The sequence below is a fragment of the Peromyscus leucopus genome, chromosome 8b (assembly GCF_004664715.2).
Source record: "Peromyscus leucopus breed LL Stock chromosome 8b, UCI_PerLeu_2.1, whole genome shotgun sequence".
NCBI classification, from domain to species: Eukaryota; Metazoa; Chordata; class Mammalia; order Rodentia; family Cricetidae; genus Peromyscus; species Peromyscus leucopus.
The window spans coordinates 17,873,561-17,896,089 of NC_051086.1; the positions used below are offsets into that span (position 1 = coordinate 17,873,561).

A 22,529-nucleotide genomic window follows, 5' to 3' on the forward strand; every position below is an offset into this window, starting at 1 on the left:
CTTTGGTCTATGCCTCATCTCTGATTAGACTGTGAACATCTAGAAAAGAGAGTTAGTTTAGGCTTCACTCTTCTCTCTCTGTCTAGAGCCTAGCATAGGGCCTGGCAGGTTATGATGGGCACTTAACTAACCGACATTACGCAAATAATAGTAGAGATAAAAGTAATAAAATAGGAATACGTGAATAGTCATTCAAAGTGAAGCTTCTGGGTAAGTAATATCTAGGCCTGTGTTAGGAATGTGATATCTGGGCTGGGGAGACACCTCAGTAGTTGAAACGCTTGTCCAACCATGAGGATGGGAGTTCTGATCCCGAAATCCACATGCATGCTGGGTGGGCATTGTGACCTGCCTGGAAGATGGAGAGAGGGTATGCCCAGAGTAAACAGGCCAGTGGGACTAGCCACAGGTGCGCTATGGGCTTAAGACACACCGCCTCAATGAATAAGGCAGAAGAGCAATGGAGGATAATTCCCAGCATCAACCTTTATATCTCTACATGTCCTTGTACACACATGCATGCATACCCACACATATGTGTGCCCATGCCCATATGCAACACACAGACTGACTGACAGACAGACAGCAGACATACATACACACACACACACACACAGGAATAAAAAGGAACACAGAATCTTTGATCCAGTACATCAGATCTGTTTCTGAACAGGACTCTGAGGTGAGAAGTATTATCCCATGCCACACTGATGTACTTATTTATTTGAACTCATGTGTGAGAGTACACATGTACACTCAACTGTGGAGACTCAAGGTCAGTTTCAGGTGTTACTCACAGGAGTCATCCACTCAATGTTTTTGAGATGAGATCTGGGACCAGCTTTCAGACTAGACTGCCCAGCCGGACAGCACCAGGGGTCTCTCTCTCTCTCTCTCTCTCTCTCTCTCTCTCTCTCTCTCTCTCTCTCTCTCTCCCTCCCTCCCTCCCTCCCTCCCTCCCCAGGAAGCACATGCCACCACCCCTGACGTTCTAATGTGGGAGCTGGGAATCAAACTAAGGATCTTAGACTTGCATGGCAAGTGCTTCGCTGACTGAGCCCTTCCCTCTGCACCCAGTTTATTTCATTTTCAAGACAGAGCCTCGTGTTGTCTAGGCTGCTTTAAACTCAACATGTAAACAAAAAATTAAAGAAGAACATGAAACCTCGAGGAAGATTGGGTGGGAGGTGGCTAGGAGAAGTTGGAGGGAGGTGGCAGTGGATAGATATGATCAATATACATTGTATAAATGTATAAAACTGACAGATAATTAAAAACCATTATTTCAATAGCAACAACAACAACCCCTCCCCCCTTCAGTATGTAGCTGAAGATGACCTTGAACTTTTGACCCCTCTTCTTCCACCTCCTGAGTACTGAGTAGAATTATAGGTAGGCAGACCACACCTGTTTGGGTGTACTGAGATGGTTTTCACGCATACTAGACAAGCACCCTACCAACTGGGCTCCAGCCCTAGGCACACACATTTATTTTTAATATTTGTTTTCTTGCATTTCTTGGTACTCAGGGAAAAGCACGGGATTGGTTCCCTTGTCCTCAGTTCTCCTGTGGCTCCAATAGTTAGTAGGAGAAAGTTCAAACTGCTGGGGCTGGAATTTAAGACCCATTGAACTTGGCTGCAGTGAGCTGATCCTCAGCAACACGCGCTGGCTTTTCTGGCCGCTTTCCTCCTATGAGCGCTCGCTGTCCACTGGCCTGAGATGGATCTCCCTTCCTCCCCCTCCTTTCCAGACCTGGCTCAGCGGCCTCCTCCTTACAACTTCTTTCCTCTGGGGTGTGAAAACAGAGCAAGGAACGAACACACAGAGAGGCTCTGCTAAGATCTGGGTGGTGCTGGCAGCAGTCAGGCAGGAGGGATGGGCCCCGTAGTCTCAATTTACACTGGTACACACTGGGGCTCTGGGCATATGGGACTTGGCTGATATCACAAACAGCTCTTAAGTGATAAAGCTAGGACTCAAACTCAAATATCTCTGGCCTCAAAGCCGGACCAGCTTCCATAATACACAGTACTTATTTCTCTAGTTTAGCACATTTCTGGGATGAGGAAAAGGCAGCATTGTTTACTTATGTCTTCTTAATGATGTGGTCGTTATAGTTTTTTTTTTATTTAGCCATTAAAACCTGTACATGTATCTAGAAGGCAAGAGTTCGGTGGATTCTTTTCAGTTAGCAATACTGGTTAAGCAGATAACTTCACATCATATGGTTTCAGGGACCCACAGGCCCACTGAGTCTCCTCTTTGGTTACCCAGGAAGCACTGAGTCCTCCAATTAGGACTATCTGCTGTTTCTGTATGTGGGTATGTACACTTGACTGCAAGTATTCTTGGAGGCCAGGGGCATCAGATGCCCTGGAGCTGGAGTTACAGATTGCTGTGAGCCGCCATGTATGACTGGGAATTGAACCTGGGTCCTCTGGAAGAGCAACAAATGCTCTTAGACACTAAGACATCTCTCTAGCCCCATCTCTCTGTTCTTTTGAGACATGATCTCCCTCTATAGTTCCAGGATGTCTTGCCTCTTACTATATAGTCCAGGTTGTCCTTGAACTCATGCCAGTTTGCCTGCCTCAGCCTCCTGAGTACTGGAGTCACAGGCTTGCACCATCACATCTGGCTTCCTTTCTCTTAGCTTTACTCTTTTTTCCTTTACCCAGCTCAGTTCTCACCTCTGCCTTGAGACCTTCCCTGACTGCTTCAGGCTATTTCTTTTTTGTTTCTCACCAAGCAGAGCCCATAATGCACAGGTCCAGTGGGTAGGACTCCATTGTTATAACTTTGGGCACCATAGAAACTCTTTATAGATGGGGGTCTATGTTTCATACTGCTAGCGTGGGTTTGGACGTAGAGACAACACCTATTAATTAACTGTTGATTAATTGATGGAACTAAGATCCGCCTGCTGGCATCAGCCCACAGTGAGGAGTAGAGGCATCTTCCAAGCGTCTACGCCTTGACCTCATGGGAAATAGTAATTTTCCCTGTAGAAGGTTTTCACAAACTGAGCATTGGTGAGATTTATGGGAAGGCAGCTACAAAACTTTATAAAGGGGCATAAAAAGAAGACATGTATAAATGGAGAGACATAGCGTGCTGTTGTACACAAGTTCCTATCCAACATAAATCCGTTTCTCCCCAGGTTCCTCTGAAAGTTCAAAATAACCTTATTAAAATTCCAACAAGTTTTTTGGGATAGTTTTTTTTTAAAAATCCAAAATCAAGCCTATGCATGACTATGAAATACAGAAGGGTAATTATGAGGAAATGCCCAGGAAATTTGAAAAAAATGAGGAGGAATGATGGGGTGAATAGGGGGGAAATGAGCTAGCTCCTTCCTGTGTGTATTAACTCTGTTATAAAATATTAGGGCAGGAAATACGGGAAAAGGTAGAAAGATCCATAAAGTTATATGGTTTAGATGACAAACCAAATGCCCATGAAATTTTATGTGTCAGTTCAATGCTTTCAGGAAAAATAGATTATTTATAACTGATGTTTGGACAATTAGAAAAGAATGAGGCTGGATCCTTATTTCATCTATTTCTTGTTTTTTATTTTTGGCTTCTCAAGACAGAGCTTCTCTGTGTAGTAGCCCTGGCTGTCCTGAAACTTGCTCTGTAGACCAGGCTGGCCCTCGAACTCACAGAGATTCACCTACCTCTGCCTCCCAAGTGCTGGGATTAAAGGTGTGTGCCACCACGCCTGGCTCTTTATCTACTTCTTATACAGAAATAGACTTGTAACAATTCAATATTTTAAATATTCAAAAACTCCATTAAAATATTAGAGGAGAGCTGGAGGCCTAGCGGCTGAGATCTGTAGTCTTGGGCACTAAGAAGTAGGGTCACAAGCTGTAGGTCTACCCGGGCTTATTGAGAGACCGAGAGTCCAACTCCAGTCTAGGCAATTTAGGGAGACCCTGTCTCAAAAAGAAAAACATCAACAACAAAAAGAAAAAGTCATCACAGGACTGGAGATGTAACTCGGAGGCAGAGCACTTGCCGAGGGTTCACGCGGCCCTAGTTCAGTCCTCAGTATTGAAAAAAAAATCAGAAGAGAATATACATACATATTTTTATGGTTTTGATAAAAGGAGTATTTTTAAGGTGTGGCAGAATTTCAGGAGTGGTAAGGAAGAAATATAGATGAACTTGTTGAGATATGTCTGTAAGGCCTCAGATTTTATTTGCTTATTTATTTACTTATTTTTTGGGGGCAAGATACAGCCTTGAACTTTTTATATAGCCAAGGATGGCTTTGAACTTCTGATTCCCCCAGTTCCATCTCTTTGAGTGCTTCCATCACAGGCATGCATGACCACATAGGGTTTAAGTGGCATTGAACCGGGACTTCATGCTTGCTAGGCAAACACTCTGCTAACTGAACTATATCTCTATCCCGAAGACTGCAAACTTTAAAAGCAAAGATGTAAGAAGAATTGAGGGAATTTGTTTTGAGGTGCTGGGGTTGAACTCAGGACCTTGTGAATGTGAGACAAACACTCTACCATTGGGCTACATCTCCATCCCAAGAGAGTAAAAGGAACGGCATCTCTGATACAGCAAAGCTCTTTGTGAAATCAACCAGAGAAAAACAAGTCAGTAGAAAAACCAAGCAAATCAGCTGGATAAGCAAATAAGGTAAGGAGTGGTCAGCGACGGACTCGGTGAAAAGTAAAATTCTTCAACAAATAAACAATGCAAAATAAGAGCAGCAAAGCGCTTGAGATAACAGTTGAGACGACAGCTTAACAAGTGCTGTGAGGCTTGGAGAGATGATTAGCAGACCCAAGTGTTTGCTGTTCATACAGAGGACCAGAGCCACAGGGTGGCTGACAATCAGCTGAAACTCCAGCTCCAGGGAAATCTAATACCCTCTTCTGGACTCATTAGGTGTACACACACACACACACACACACACACACACACACACACACACACCTTAGAGGGAAAAAATGCTGATGTTCTGTTTGCCAAGGGAACAGGAGAGAAGACATTTTGTGTGCCTTCGTGGAGGGTGTGAGTTTGGGGTGGCAAAGTGGTATTATCTAATAAGATCAAAATGAGCATGGTTTTCCATTTATGTTTGGCATCCAGGAACTTGTCCTCTAGAAGTGTTCTTGAAAGAGAGCAAGATGAAAAGAGTAGGGAACCAAAGCAGTGCTCCCCCAAACTGAGAAATAACCTAGATTGCCAACAATAGGGGATTGTAAAATAAACCATGCATCATTCATGCCGTGAAAAACCATATATTTACTAAAATGGTAAGTTTGGTCTACAGCGACTTATGTAACAGTACTAAGAAGAAATAGCAAGTTTCAGGAGCTCATGACTACATCCTACTTTGTAAAGGATTCATCTATTTTATTTTATGTGTGTGAACATTTTGCTGTATGTGTACTGCATGCATGCCTGCCGCCCACTGAGGCCAGAAGATGGCGCTGGATTCCCTGGAACTGGAGTTACAGAGGCTCACAAACAGCCATGTCGGTGCTAGGAATGGAACTCAGATCCACTGGAAGAAAAACCAGTCTTCTTTATGGCTGTCTAGAGCCCCAACAATCTGATTTTTATAAACACTCTTTCTCTCTGGTTGGCTATTATATTAATAGCAAAAACAGTTTTAATGAATAAAAGACTGAATTGTTGACAGTGTTTATCTTTGAAGGATGGGTTGTATGAAAAATTTCACTTTGCATCTATTTTTTTTTTTTTATAATAAACAAGTGCTGCTTTGCTGGAGTGTGTGTGGGAGGGGTAGGTTGACAATACAGGGTCGGGGGAAATCTACACAGACTATCTGGTGGACACTGAGGCCTGGCCTTGTCCTTTCCAGTCTAAGCTGATAGGGTACGAAGCAAGGGACCGAAGAACTCTCAGGGTCTCTTCTTCCTCTGGCCCTAAGCCTTGTGCTCACCATTTTGAAATGGGCCTGAAGTTAGAGGAAAGGACGTGGTCTCTTTGGCCTGAGTTTCTCTGAGCCCAGAACAAACAGGCCACCCAGAGCATGCTTCTTCCTTCCAAGGTGGTAGATGAGCCTGTCAGCGGGCTGAAAGGCCTAGGTGTCTCAGATGAAAGGCTCCACGACAGAACAGGGACAATTACCGGCCTCGGGGAGCCAGATGGGAAACCAGCCAGTTTGGACCACTTAGGCCATTAGGCTCCACAAGATTCCTTTCATCCTGTCTCCCAGCAGCTGTTGGCTCATTTGAGTTTTCTTTCTGACTCATCCCTTTGTTCCATCCTTTGACTGGTGGGAATCAAACTTTTCCTATCTCCAAACCAGTCTTCCATGTTTAGCTTGGCTCTGGACCCCCGGATGGCTCTGCGTATCTCCCTTCCACCTGTCTGGTCCCATCTGGGACACAATGTTCCCTCAGAGGCTGTGTCTGGGGGATTGCGCTGTCTTGGTCATCTGGAGCCCTCCGTGGTCCTTGACTGCAGTGTGAATGATGCCAGTTGCCAGCTCCCGGGTATCCCATCTCCTCACCAGAGGCCCCGTTTTGCCTTCTTGTGTCCCGAGAGCCAAGCACGTTGCCTGGCATTGGGAAATTTGGTATGATGAAATGACTGTTCTTTGCTGCTGACTGGCAGTCATTCTCCAGGTTCTAGAAACATGGAGTTCATACTGGCTCTTAGGCTACGTCTGTGAGCATGCCCTAAAATGACCCTGGGTGCTGCGTCAGTCAGATAGGAGTAAGAAATTTTGGGTGCTGCTCCACAGAGTCACGACTGTGGATAATAAGAACACATGGTGCACTTCAAAAAGCTGGAAGAAAGGAGTTTTCAAAAGTTTTTTTTTTTTAAACCACAAAGAAACGATCAAAATCATACATAGTGTTTTATGGTTGTAATTCCATTAGTCTGGGGGCAGAAGCAAGCAGGTGGACTTCTGAGTTCTAGACCAGCAGGCATACTTACTGAGACTCTATCTCAAAAGTAGGAAGAGATTGAAGGATGGAGAGATGCCTCATCAGTGTGGAGCACTTGCTGCTCCTACAAAGGACTTAGATTCTGTTTCTAGCACCTACGTGGTGGCTCACAACCATTTGTAAATCCAGTTCCAAGGGATACAGCATATTTGGTATCCATGGGTACCAGGCATGTGTGTAGTGCATGTAATATACTTTAGCAAAACATTGATATCTATAAAATAAAAATAATAAAAATATGCAAGAGAGAAAGGAGAGAGAACTGATCAATTTAGTGTTTGAGGAGCTATATATATTCACCTCAATTTAGAGATTATATAATGTTTAACTGTATCAAAAATCACATGGTATTCCATTACTACATACTTTATGTTTTTATGTATCATTGAAAAAATTCAATTAAAAAGCCCCTGAAATTCCTACCCTTTATCACAGCTTAAAAACTGCTCACAGAAGGGAGTGTTTCAGAAGGAAGGGTCTGGAAAACAATTTCTTGCTCAGCTGGCAGACTGCTGTAGGATAGATACAGAGATGGGTGGGCTTGCTGTGGGCACATGAGAAATTCTGAATGTATTCTATTTATCCCTGTATCATTTATGTATGTGCCACTCAGACATGATCAGGGAGGGGTGCTCTTCCAGAAAGTCTCCTAGTCACTTCCTCACAGCCTTTCAAATTCAAAGCCCTCCCTTGGAGTGTCTGGATTCATGGGGGGGTGTCTGACCTCAGTGTGGCCTCTCCTGCCTCTTGTTTTCCAGTCCTTTGATGATCCCTGTGCTTACATCCCATGTGGCTATGGTCCTATGAGAGAACAACCTCTCACACCATGTGCAGTGTATGCGTCCTGAACTTCATAGCTTAGAACCCAAACTTCCGATGTAATGGAATGGAGAAGTGGGATTCAGTCTTGAGGGTGGAGCCCTCAAAAATAAGAATAGCGCCCTTATAAATGGGACTCTAGAGGGGTAGAAAAGTCCTTGCTTAGTTTGTATAACATCCTGACTTCCATCCCCAGTTTAACAAAAACTTAGAGGTCTCTAGAGCTTTCTTACTCCTTTTCCTCCATGTGAAGACAGAACGGTCAATTTGAAATCTGGAAGAGGCTGTCAAAAGAACCGAACTGTGCTGATTAAATAAAAAGCACTGATTGGGGAGATGGCTCAATGGTTAGGAGCACTTGTTGCTTTTGCTGAGGACCCAGGTTCAGTTCTTAGTACTCATAGGGTGGCTCATAACTTTCTGTAACTTCAGTTCCAAGGGATCTGATGCCCTTTTCTGACCCCCACAGGCACCAGGCATGTATGTGATGCACATACATACATGCAAACACTCATACAATCAAGTTAATAATTAAGAAGAGAAGCAAAAACCCATCTGTACTGAAAACAGAGTAACCTAGGAGTTGTTCTTTCTTGGAGCAGCCTGAGCTGACTAAGACATCAAGCATGGAGAGAAAATGCTGGATGCTGGGCTCCCCGACCTCCTGCTCATCCCCTCTCATCTCTGTTCTTTTGGTGGCTCTGGGAGATCTGAATTATTGTGATTTTTTTTGAGACATGGTTCCATACAGCCCAGGCTGGCCTCAAACTCTCTTTGTGGCTAAGGATTGCCTTGAACTTGTGATCTTCCTACCTCTGCCCCTATAAGCACTGGGATTCTAAGCTAAGCGGGCTTTCTGGACACAGGGTTTTAGGTTGTTGGTGTCAGCAGGAAGTCCCCAAGCCTTGCTCCACTTTGCAGGGAGCCTCAATCGAACATCTCCTAGATGCCTGCAGCTAGTTGAGCATTTAATCAAGCAGATTAATATTGATCCTGGAATCAAGGAGATTTCACTGATTATTTTGTTCAGCATCCCCAAGCTTAGGAGGTGAGTACAATAATAATGTGCCGTTTATATGTTCAACAACAATGACAACAACAGAAAACAACAGCTCAGTTATTAAGCAAATTGTCCAAGACTGCACAGTGGCAAAAATGAGATTCAGTTCTAGGCCTGCCCCCCAAACTCCTGATCTCCCTTCTACTGCTGACTCTTTTAGCCTAGAGACTTGTATGCCCCGTGGAGCATTTGGTATGGGGTTGTCTGGAAGAAGACCAGAGGTGCTGGTTACACACAGGGAAGGAGAGACTTGTAGGATATTGAGAAGGAAGCATTATTTGACATTATTGCTTTAAGAAAATGTCCCATCTTTGAAAACGTTGAGAAGATAGATTGAAATGGTGGGGAAGAGTACTCCCTTTACCCATGGAGGTATGAGAGCAACTGAATATATGTTTCAGAAAAGTCTAGAGTAGGGATGCTATTTAGCTCCTGAGAGGTGTCCAACTTCCTGACTTCAGAGGTAGAGAACAGGTGTAGACTCTCACTGTAGTTAGAAAGCGAATCGGCCTTTGTGATGGTTAATATTGATGATTATCCACTTGATAGGACTTAGAATCATGGAGGAAATCAGCTTCTGGGCATGCCCATGAGGGGTTATCCAGATTATGTCCACTGGTGGGAAGACTTTCCCTAACTGGGGGCAACATTGCCCTTGGTTTCTGGACTGAATAAAACAGAGAAAGCAGGCTGAGCATCGGCATCCATCATTCTCTGCTTCCTGACTGCGGATGCAGCGGCGGGATTAAGCTGCCTCAAGTTCCTGGGGCCATTGGTGTCATAATCAACTGTGCTGGAACTGTGAGCCCAAACAAACTGCTCCTTCCTTCAATTGCTCCTGCCATGATAATGAGACAAGTACCTACATAAAGATACAATCTTTATGATGTGAAGATGGCGATCTGACATAAATAACAAACAATAAGTCAGTTACCATCAACTGATAGCAGGCAGGTGGCAGGTGCTTTAACTAACCCCTGTGGTGCACCATTCTGTTCAGGACCCAAAAGTTATATGTAGGAGCTACCATTGTCCCCATTTCACAGATTTTTTTTTTGTTAGTTTGTTTGTAGTATGAGGGTTTGAACTTAGGGCTTCATACATGCTAGGTGGGCATTATACCACTCGGCTATGCCCCCAGCCCTAGTTATACCTTTTATTTTGAGACAAGGTCTCACCAAGTTGTCCAGGCTGCCCTCGAATTTGCAACCCTCAAGCCTCAGCTTCCCAGCTAGTGGCGATGACACACCTATGTCACCAGGTTCAGCACGTTTCACAGATGTTAAAGTGGAGGTTTAGTAGAGAAGTAATCTCTCAGAGTCAACTGTGAGTTCTTGGGTTACTATCTTCTGTGGTTTTAATAATGTGCAAATACCAAGATAGCAGGTTCCCCAAAGAAGTTTTAAAAAGTAGTGTAAATGGGGGCAAACACTGTGGAAATCAGTGTGGAGTTTCCTCAAAACACTAGAAATAGGTGAATTGTATGACTAAGCTATACCTTTCCGGGGCATAGACCCAAAGGACTCTACTTTCTGACAGAGACACATGCTCATCCATGTTCATAGCCATTTTCACAATATCTAGGACATGGAAACCAGCCTAGATGCCCATCAGCTGATGAACAGGTAATTGAAATGTGCTACCTATACACAGTGAAATCATATTCAGCAGCATAGAAAAATAAAATTGTGAAATTTGTAGGTAAATGGATAGAACTAGAAAACATTATACTGAGTGAGGTCACTCAGATCCAGGAAGACAAACATTGCATGCTGTCCCTCATGTGAGGATTCTAGCATGGAATCTTTAGATTTGTGTGTTTACCTGGAGATTTGTGTGTTGAATCAAAGGAAATAACAAAGGGACCACTGGTGGAGATGAGGACAAGGGAGCTTAAGGGAGGGGGTGTGGTATGGAGGAAAAGGGGAATAATGCGGAGGGAGGTTTAAGTGTGTGTGTGTGTGGGAGGGATGGGAGGGTACAGTAGAGGAAGGGACCAGGGGAGGGATAACTCACACTAAGGATGTCTGAAAAAACCAAATGGAAGCTGCCTATTATATAAGCTCACCCTCTCTCTTCCTTTCCACAAATTCATATTTGTATAAAAGAGTTGAAATGGAGTCATTCTACCCAGAGGATAATACTCCTTCCAGAGACAAAGGATGCCAAAGTAAAAGTCCAGTGTCAGATGTGGGATGCCTCCCCTTGAGTTGGTCAGGAGTGCCCTGGAGATTCCCCAAGACAACCACTGCTCTGGGCTGTCCACTGGAACTTTATGGTAAAAGTGTATTGTTGAAGACACCACATACTTAGAACTCGGAGAAAACAAAACAAACAGAAAGTAGAGCAAGGTGAACATGGAATTGTCGGCATTTTGGAGGTGGAGGCAGGAGGATCAGGAATTTGAGGCAAGCTTAGGCTACATGACCCTATCTCAAACAAAAGCAAACCAGAACCAAACCAAATGTAGAACAGAATTCACAAGGGAGCACATCTAAAGAAGAGAGGAAAAAGTACATTAGGATATGAATGCATTAGGTTTTAGATGACCTTTCTTCTCAGGCAAATTGGGAGAAACTATTTAGAATTGAAAAACCATCTTTCCCTATATCCGGACCTCCCAGACCAAGGCTTGTAAGAAGGTGGCGTGAGGAGGGATCTTAAGTCACAGATCTTCCTGCAATCTGTAGATGGGCAACACCTCGAAAGAACCAGAGAACAGTAAAAGGTGTGTCCAGAGAATGGAGAAAGCAAAGAAAGGTGAAAACACAGAATTAAGCCAGTGTTAAAAGGACCCCAAATCCTTGCTCCCGTCACCTTCTCACATCTTTGACTAGGATGAAAGGGTCTTGTGCACAATAAGACCCTAACTGTGGCTGTGATTGGGTTGTCAGGCCAGGGCAGTTTGGATTCCAGTCTGAGAAGCTGCTACTTTCTGTTTCCTGGTGGTCTTCCTGTTCCGTAACACAGTTCTGCTCTGGGTCGCCCCAAAGAGATTACTCAGGCTTGCTGATTCTTTTGTTTACTTCCTTCCTTATAGTCTCAATCTGATGTTCAATCCTAAACCTGACAAAGGCACTGAGCCTCAGTGGCTCATTCTGAAAAATTGCCCTATTTCTCCCAGAGGTGCATGCTTAGAATGAGGGCATAAAGCAAAATCCACCTGGCTCAGTAGCAGTGAGAAGAGGTGACCAGCTGGGCTCTGGTGTCTATCTTCCCTTGTGCCTTTCCCCATGCTCTAACCCACTGATTGTCCCAGGAGGGCATCAGGAGAGCTGATGCTCCGGATTTTGCAAATACCAAAAGGGTAGGATGCAAGGAGAGGCCATGTGCAAGTCCAGCGTGTGAACAAACACATTTGGCAAACGCATCTCTGACTCCTTCTTCCGAGGTTGCTGACACGCGTGAATGGAGGCAGGCTAGCCCATCTGCTCTGAGCTCTTGCTGGCTTAGGAGAGGACAGAGTAACCTTAGGAGATAGTCTTGACCTGGCCACCTGCCTCTGTGTGGCTAGTGCGCTCCCTTTGTCGAGCCGGGTGCTTTATCCTAGTCTCTCTTGATCTGCATCTTTCCCCTATGGATTTGTTCAAAGAAAAAGGACAATCTGGTAAAACCAGCATTTGAAGTCAGGGTTTATTAGCCCCACTTTCTGTTTTACTTTCAATGTTGTTAATGCATCAAGCCTCTAAAAATGGTGTCTGTGAACCACTGAGAAGAAAGAGTTGCCTGATGCTCGGATGTACAATTTCTTTATAACTGTTTCATAGCTTCCATCAGGTTTTCTAAAGAGCCCTGTACTAAAAAAAGGGATAAGGACCATTGATTTAAAGAAAATCACGATTTCAATCAAGAGCTGGCTTGTCCACACGCAGGGCCAAGCACTAAGAAGAATGGGCTCCATCTCTCTAACGAACAATTCGAAGCTAATAGTGTTGGTGAGGATGCAAGTGGAACAGAATAGCATGCACTGATTGTGGGAGTATAAATTGGTTCATGATTTCTGGAGGGAAATTGAGAGAGATGACTGAAAAGCTTTAAAGTATTATGTATTCGACTTCTCTGGAATTGCAGTTCTGAGAATGTGTCTTAGCATCTACTGTTGTTAACTCTGGAGTTAGACTGACAGGTTAAAATTTAGAGTTATTGTCTCTATCTCTGTGGGGAAGTCGATCTCTCTAAGCTATATATTCCTCATCTATGAAATGGAGATATTATTTATCCATGGAGCTCTTTGGAGGGTTAAATGAAAATATACATGTGAAACATGTAGTATGGCATCCAAAGTATCAAAACCCAGCAAGTAAGGGTAAAGGCACTTGTTGCCAAGGCTGATGACCTGAGTTCAATACCTGGGACCCACACAGTGGATGGAGAGAATCAATAAATATTGGTTACTATTTGTATGCAAAAATTTGATAGCCATATTATTTATAATGATTAAAATTGGAACCAACTTCAAAACTGTGACATAAGTAATTGGCCTAATGATATATGGCACTTAACCAGTTAAGATTAATGAAGTGAGTATGATCAGAAAAGTGTGTATATATTTTGTTTCTATATATGTATACACACATACATATACACACATATGCATATGTATCTGTATTCATACACAATGAATAATCCTCCAAGAAGCCATAGATTGCTAAGCAAAAGCCCAGTCTCACCTCAAATTGTTGCTCAGGATATCCTGGAGACCCTACAAACAATATAGGTACTCACCACTGGTCTTGGTTACCAACCAGAATTTGATAAAATCTTATTGCTGAAGACACCACGTACATTGCTCACTTGGCATGGAAAAATTGAGTTGATATAACTAGGAAGCTTCCTATTCACTGGCTAGTTATCATAGTACTAGAAGGTTCTATGTAAGTGGCTGGTGGAAACGTTATCAACAGTCTTCTCCATCTATGAGCCCTGTGAATTGCAATAATGACCAGGGTGTCAAGATGGGCCATGGGTATAACAGTGACACATGTTCCGAAGGGAATCAACTGCTTTCTGAATGAAAGTTCCTCCCACAGGAGGACATCTGTGCCTGGTACTGCAAATCTGGCCAAGAACCCATGGTCACGGAACTCACAGACACCAGAGGCGAACCTTCTATTATTTTAATAAATGTACAGCCTATCAAACTACCTTCTATAGTTATAGCTCTATACTCCCCAATCAGTGCGCCTCTCAGATCTCATTAGAGAAGATTCTTTGTTCAGTGGGAGGTGAGCAGTGCAGAAACTCGCCGCTAATCAAAGTGCAGAGACTATGCGTCAGGGGCGTACTCAAACAAAAATGGGACATCCTCCACAATAAAGTCTCAGTAAGAGGAAGAAGACAGATTGTAAGAACCAGGAGCCAGAGAGGACTATAGTTCAACAGTGTCTTCTGTACATGACAGGACTACTGTATTGATGAACTCAACAGTGTGATTGCTTGCATATGACTTGAATAAGATTAAGCCAGTCAACATCTTAGCACAGAGGTGGAGGGGCTCATGAGTCCTCACCCCTCTCCAAAAAGCTATTGGTAACAGATAGCCTCTGGAGGAGGGAGATTTGGTTTTCTTGAAGGGTGTGGTCACTATTAGATCAACTACACACCGGTGGACCCTACATTTATGAGTATATGGGCACCACAAGTGTTATTAAAACTGGTGTTATTAAAAAATAAATTTTAAAAAGACAATGAAATTGGGAGGGGCTGATCTAAGAGGACTTAGGGGAAGGAGTCACAGGTGAATATGATAAAAATACCTTGTATGAAATTCTCAGAGTTAATTACATTAATAAAATATTATATTAAAATGTTTGTGGTATGGAAAGACACTGGGGAGATTGGAAGGCAGCACATATGATATTCCACAGAAAAATGGCTCAATAAATGTTCTAGGCTTCTCAGTGCTTGGGGCATGAGTTTTTATGATCTTTCTGATTTCCTGTATCTTCTAATTTTTTTGTAATGAACACATGTAGCTTTTTGCAATAAGACAAAACTAACAATAAAATCATTTTGTGAAAAAAAAACAATGACGAATCACTGTTGAGAAATGTGCCGTGACTTTGACCACTTTGGGGCAGATTCCTTTTCTTATGAAGAAAGTGAGAGTTTTTTGTTTGTTGTCTGTTTGTTTTTGAGAGAGGGTCTCATTGCATAGTTCTGGATGGCCCAGAACTCACAGAGATCCTCCTGTCTCTGCATCCTGAATGTTGGAATACAATGTGTGTGATGCCATGCCTGGCTGGAAATTGAAAATTTGTAGCCAGGCAGAAGGGCACACGCCTATAATCCCAGTACTCAGGAGGGGAGACAGGAAGATCCAGGAACTCAAGGTCATGCACGTCTGAGTTCAGCCTGAGCTGCATGAAAGCCTGTCTCAAGAAACCACAGCCATGTTCAATGGGCAGAAATGCTTTTTGTTCAATGTGAGCACCTGACTTCGAATCCCCCAAACCCACATAAAAGCTGGGCATAGAGCATGATGATCTGTAATAGTAGTGCTCCTATGTGAGATTGGAGGCTGACACACAAGAATCCTCAGAGCTCTTGGTCTAGCTAGCCTGATATATAAGAATAATAAGAGACTCTCTCAAACAATAGATGGTTTTGGTCCAGGGCTCAGTGGTTAGAGTGCTTGCCTAGCAGACTTGAGGCTGTGGTTTAAATACTTAGCATCCCCAAGAAAGAAAAGGATGAAGTGTAACTCTAATCTTATCAATAAAAACTATTAGTCAGATATTGGAGAAAAAAATCTGAAAGATTAGAGAAGCAGGAGAACAGCCATAGTCACGTCCTTCCTCTTCCATTCCTCCAGTCCAAAGGGGCTGAGATCCTGTATCAGCCCTGCCTTACCACTTCCTGTCCTTTCTCTACAGTCCTCCAAACCTCTATGGTTAACTAGTGGCTAGCTCTGCCCTCTGATTCCAAACAAGCTTTATTTGTCAGAACACAAACAAAATATCACACAACAAAAGAAAGACACCAGACAAGGATGAAGGTGAGAACCAGCACCCAAGGTTGTCCTCTGACCTCCATATACATGCCTGCATGTATGCACACATGATTAACAAGTAACCAAAACCAAGTGGCTGGGGGAGATAGCTCAATCAGTAATATTCTTGCTTTGCAAGCCCCTAAGCCCAAGTTTAATCCTTAGAACTTATGTTAAAAAAAAAATCTAGGCGTAGTGATGTACACTTGCAACTCTATCTTTGGGAAGTCTAGAATCCACGGGCTTACTGGCCAACCATCTTAGCTTGCTTGGAGAAAGTTGAGAAATCCTGACATAAGGGGAAAAAAAGGTGGATTGTGCCTGAGGAACAACACCCGAGGTTCTTTGCTTTCATACTCACACATGTGTAAGCATGCATGCATGTGTGTGCACAAACACCCACATACAAGCAAGCAAGCAAGCAAGCAAACAAACAAACAAAATGAGAGCTGTGCCTTCTTTTCTTGTTGAGAATGTGGGAAATACAAATGAATTTTGTTATTTTGTATTGTGTTTTTGAGACAGTGTTTTTCTGATTGCCTAGGATGGGCAATTGAACCCTCAATTGTCCCACCTCAACCTCCAGAGGGCTGGAGTTACAAACAAGAAGGGCAAAATGGTTAGTTCAGGTGGTAGGTGGCACTTATGGAGAAGGGATACTCTTTCACCTTTAGGGCTATCACAAAGCCATCTGGTTTGCGAGCTGTGTATTCTAGAGGCCCAGTGTAATAGGACAGGCCCATAGGGTCGAGGAAACTGGCTTAGACCAGTTGCCAATGCATGAACCTAACATACTACTTAAGAGCCAACCTGGAGTCTGCCTGAGGGCCCAGCAAGGGTTGCTGTCAGAGTTCCTAGTCACTGTCACTGTCAGAGTTCCTGATGGTGTCCAGCCAGTGAAGTACTACCACACAGACTGGGTGCTAGGAGGAGGGTATACAAGGCCTTCCCTGTTATTGAATAAATGAGTTTGTTATTTGCCTTCAATGGACTCCTGGTGTCTGTGTCATTGACACCGCACCTTCTCACCCCCTCCCCCAAGGGAGCCATTAGAATCCAAGCAATAGCCCAGCTACTTGGATATTTGAAAAGGCACCTCCAGCTCTGGGCTACAGAGCCATTGTCCATTGCGGTTGACTCAAGGGAACTTGGTATGGATTGAGGATGTCAGGAACTGCGGCATTTGGCTGTGAATGCTGGTCTGCAGTCAGGATGCCAAGTTTAATCTCTGTGGAACTGATGCAGGAGGGTGGCTATGCTTGCTAATTAGACAGCAGCAGTGTCGTTGATCAAATCAGTTTCTTTCATGACACAAAGCCAAAGAACTCAGCAATAGCTTGTGCCGGCTTCCAGGTAACCAAAAACCATCAGGACTCCCTCTCCCTGAGATGTTACTGTGGTCAGTCTAGATTGCCTGGCTAACTGCTGGCTTCCTTCTCAGTGACAGATAATATGATGCTGTTGAGGTAGCTCCTGGGTCTCTCCCGTGGTCTGACTCCAGGCTTGGGCAATTTAAGTAGTGCTCATTCATTTCTTTCCTGGATTTACGGCAAGCATTAGAATTCATCAGCCTTAAAGAGCCATTGCTCTCTGGAAGGAAGCAAAGTCACAGTCAGGATTCCCTACTGCATTTATGAATGGCTCGGCCGTTAATTGGAAAGTCAATGTATGAAAAAGAGAGTGAAAAAGGAAACCACTAGAGAAAATGGAGGTTATTGCAGCCATCTAATATTGAGACCTGCATTTCCAGTCTATATAGTGCAGATCAAAGGATGAAACACACAAGAAGTGGCTTGATTTGGGGTTGAGTGATTTGGGGGACCCACAAAGCTGGTTGTAAGCGTTGCTGTTTGTGAACCCTGAGAACTTGGGGCCATGATTTTGCCTTTCCAAACCTTGATTTTCTTAGTGGTCCAATGGATCAGCCTCAAAGGGCTGTGATGATTAGATAAGATAATACAGAGAAACAGCTTACTTCTGAAGATGTAATAAGGGCTCCATAAATATTAGTTTCCCACCCACATTTTGCCCTTTTCAGAGAATTCTGAAATCCTGTCCTTATTCTGTGTTACAGGCTCGTGGATCTCAGGCTCACTGCCCACGCTGTTGAGTTCCTGGTTATTAGTTATTCTTCTAGACAAGGCTTCCTACTAGATCTCCAGAATTTGGTCTCATGAGGTAGGTGAGTCTGGTCTTCAACTTCAGGGGCCAGCCACCCAATCACACAGCCAGACACAGAGTAAGAAGGAAAGAAAAAGGAATAGATAGAGATAAAAAGTCCTGAGGCCAAAGATAGATGGGCTAATTCAAGAAAAGCTGGCAAGAAACAAGCCAAACTAAGGCTGGACATGTATAAGTAAGAATAAGCCTCTGTGTGTGATTTATTTGGGAGCCAGGTGGTGGGCCTCTCAAAAGAGTGAAAAAACAACCAACAACACACTATGCAGTCAAAGATGATCTTCAGTTTCTTATACTCCTGCTTCTATCTCTTGGGTGCTAGAATCACAGATGTGCACCAACACATCTGGTTTATGTAGGTTGAGGATCAAACTCAAGGCTTTGTCTGTGCTAGACAAATACTCCACCACCAACTGAGCTACACCCCTAGTTCCCACATTTTATTTTTTTTTTTTATAACAGGTCTATTGTGGTTTGAATGTAAAATGTCCCTCATAGGCACACGTGTTTGAACACTTGTTTCCCATTTAGTGTTATTGTTTTGTACGCTCACGGAAACTTTAGGAAGTGGAGGCTTATTAGAGGAAATGGGTTAATATGGGTGGGCCTGGAGCCTCCTGCCTCCACATCCCAAATACTGGGGTCATGGGCAATAGCCATGCCTAGTCCAATGAGGTCTTTATGAACAGAAGCCAGATCACATTATTTCCCCTTCTCAGAGCCCTCCAGCAACTTTTCTTCTTTGCTTAGAGAAAACTCAGACCTCTTCATCATGGCGTTAGGCATTGCAAGATGTCCATGCCATCTTCCTATCTGACACCATCTGTCGCCTCTCCTTCTTTCCACTCTACCGCCATTATATGAGACAGCCACCTGAAATACAAATTCACCTTAGGACCTTTGCATTAGTGGTCCCCGAGATCGCTGCAGGGCAGCTCCAAGTCACTTGAATATCAGTCTACGGACATGGAGTGCTTCCCCCACATGTCTCCTCTAGCTCACGAGTTCACTTACTTTCTTCATGAAGGCTTATAAGCAGCCTATATTTGTCTGTCTGAGACATTACTAAATCAAAGTGTGTGTGTGTGTGTGTGGTGGTAGTGGGGCTGTGCTTCTTTTGCTCATTTCCATATCTGCAGCACCTCTTAACATCTGGTACATAGATGGTGCCTGGAAGAGCTGACTGTGAGATCCTCACTCTCTGAACTTCAGCTTTCACATTTGGAAAATGAGGTTGATGACAAGTCTCTCCCATGCCCCCAGGGTTCTTAGGAAGATTAAAGGCAATAATGTGGATGAGCTCTTCGGCACAGAGTGGGGCCATGTGCCTGTGGTGCTAACTGTGAGCCTTTGGTAGACTTACATGCACCAGACACTTTTTAATTCAGCTATCACAAGCTCGAAATCATCTGTTATTAAGGGCATTTTGACAAAATGGTAACATGGCCCGCGGAGAGACTAGATTTCTCAGCATTATTCTGATGATTCCTTGGCTAGGTGTTAGGCACAGTGTGGTACTGTGTGATGTGTAATAGTTGATGAATAGAGGCCTTCTGCTACTTGGAATCATTGTTCAGAAGATAGCGGATCTGGATGCGAAAGAATAAGTAGCCCGGGGTGTCGTACTGTGGTCATGCATGTAACAACACAAGCACAGCACAACCTTTTGTCCAGGAGATGCAATGGAGGCACGACTCCCTGTCTAAGAGATGGCAACCATAAGGAAGTTAGAGACAAAGCTGGAACGAACTGGGCTGTTTGGTTCTGGGGCATCTTAAGTAAATTGGTGTCTATAGAAACGTTCTATTAACAAAAAACCAAACCAAACCAAAATTTGCTTGAGAGAGTCAGAAATGGACAGGACCTGACTCCTACACAAATGTGAGTTTGCAAAGGTAAACGTGCACATGGAGAGATGTTGAAGTAAACCAGGAAGTCTTGGGTAAAGACTCGAGGGCCTTAGAATTGGCTCATCTGGTAAGGGAGCTTGCCACCAAGCCTGAAGACCCAAGTTCAATCCTGGAACACATATGGTGGAGGAAGAGAACTGAGTCCTGAAAGTTGTTCTCTGACTCATGCATGCTGTGGCATGCTTGTACACACACACACACACACACACACACACACACACGTAACACACACACACATAACACACTCACACATGTACCATACACACACACACACACACCACACACACACACACACACCACAGATATGGGGAGTTCCAGTAGCACACACACACACTCACACATGTACCATACACACACACACACACCACACAACACACACTCACACACATACACACACACACACACACCACACACCCCACACACAGATATGGGGAGTCCAGTAGCACACACACACACTCACCATGTACCCCACACCCCACACCACCCCACACACACCCACAATAAGTTTAGTACAAAAAAAAAAAAAAAAAAAAAAAAAAAAAAAAAAAAAAAAAAAAAAAAAAAAAACACACACACACCCCACACAGATATGGGGGTCCCAGTAGCACACATCTGCCACCATGGAGCCTCCTGTCCCTATGTCTTCCTCTCCATGACCAATGGTCCCCACCAACCGTAAGCCAAAGCAAGCCCTCCCTCCCATAAGTTGTGTCTTCCTGTCAGATATTTGGTCACAGTAATAAGAGAAGTAACTCACACTGTGTCTCATATTAGTTAGGATGTTAGTTACTTAGGAAGCTCCAGGAAAAAACAGCCCGTGTGAACCTGAAAAAGGTTAGCAAAACCAGAGAGCGATTGACTTGAAAGGAGGAGAGAAGCTGCGGGATCAAAGAAGGAATAAGAATCAAGGAGAAGAGGAGTGGAGGAAAGAGGAGAGGGAGGCTAGAGAGGAAATACGGATGAGGGTCAGCTGTGGTAGTCGGTTAGCTGCCCATGCTGCAAGAAAACCACAGTGGGATTTTAGTAACACGAGAAAGTGGTCCACCGTGTTCCGTTAAAAATATTCTTTTTTCCTTTTATGCTAGAAGAAAAGTTTGGGGGAAAAATGGATGACAAATCAAATGACAAGCAGATCTCTTCCTCTCTCCAGCCCGGAAGAAGAGAAAGCCCTTTCTAAGTAGGTCACACCATAGATCCTCAATCCTCTCACAGAGTTCAGGATACCAGAAACAAACAAGCAAAACAATTGGAGGCAGTGCTACAAGGCAATCTGGTTAGGGAAAGGTGACGTCGGACATCACGGACAGGAAATCAAAGCCCAACTCAACACCTTATGCATCTTGAGTTGGGGATTTAGAGCTGTTTGGGTCAGAGCTCCTCCGACAAAGTCTTAACTAGAGCACTCTTCCTGTGGGTGTGTTCTCAGCTCTAGAGAGTTCAGTTTGAAACCAGGCACAGTGGTTCGCACCTGGGGTCCCAGCAGTTGGGAAGCAGAGGCAGAGGGTTGCCGCTTCTGTGCCAAGCTGGGCTACCATAGTAAGTTCAAGGCCAGTTTGGGCTATGTTTTTTTGAGGGAACTCCTCAGCTCCCAAATGGGAGTAACTGAGATTGCTTAGGTACTTTTTTCTTTTTCTTTTTTGTTGTGGCTGAGTGCTTCATTCTCCTCTGTGGGTCCCATCAGCAGGTGGAATGGAAAACACTGTCTACTCTTACCCCCTGGACAACCAAGGCATTACACTCCTTCACTGCCTGCTCTGTCTGGAGGACCTGCCCAACAATGCCTTGTTTCTGGAGGTACTCCACAGTGGACGGAGACACCTTCAAGGCCTCACACATTCCTCTGCCCATCACAAGAGGCTGTACACCCTTCTCAGTGACTTCCTTTACATCTGCAGGCTGCGCCCCAGGAGAATGCTCAGTTCCTGTTTCTCTCCAATCCCAAGCCCGGCTGCCTCCTGGCCATACTTGGCAATCCTTATAGGTTAAGGGAGAGCCTTGCCTTTTCATTTGTCCCCAAGAGAGGGAAGCAGTTTTAGGGAAAGCCATAAGTAACAGAGCTGAAATGCAGTACTTCTGTTCCTGGTTGCTCCTCTGGTCAGCCCCACGCTTTACCTCTCCCTGCTGGTCAGCTACTGGTACTTAGTTCTTTAAAATTTCTTTATTATATTCCTGCCCCAGAGGTGATCCAACTAATATTTTTACTCTAGTAAAAAAGCTTTGAGGTGTTAATTATACATGTAATCAATCAAATTTTTTTAAATGAAGATGATATTCCTTGACCTGTATCTTTTTTTTTGTTTTGTTTTGTGTTTTTTGAGACAGGGTTTCTCTGTGTAGCTTTGCGCCTTTCCTGGAACTCACTTGGTAGCCCAGGCTGGCCTCGAACTCACAGAGATCCGCCTGCCTCTGCCTCCCGAGTGCTGGGATTAAAGGCGTGTGCCACCACCGCCTGGCTTTGACCTGTATCCTTAATTCCATGGCAGTAGCTTGTGTTTTAGATGACACATTGCTGACTCTCTAATGTTTGTAAAACTTGCAGCTACCAAAGAGGTCACCATGAAGACAACAACCAGCTTTCCCACATGAACTTTGCAGCTGAAAAGAAGCTTTGACCAC

General features: G+C 44.0%; 2 protein-coding genes across 3 annotated transcripts in view; both read right to left on the reverse strand.

Annotated features, from left to right (window-relative positions):
- The window catches only part of Adra1b (adrenoceptor alpha 1B), a 117,191-nt gene that overhangs the window by 12,941 nt on the left and 81,721 nt on the right, over window positions 1-22,529 (reverse strand). The window lies entirely within an intron of this gene.
- LOC114689831 (mth938 domain-containing protein-like) lies at window positions 20,819-22,137 on the reverse strand. Its single transcript, XM_037200623.1, has one exon. The coding sequence runs from the start codon at window positions 21,957-21,959 to the stop codon at window positions 21,591-21,593; it is 369 nt and encodes a 122-aa protein (XP_037056518.1). The 5' UTR covers window positions 21,960-22,137; the 3' UTR covers window positions 20,819-21,590.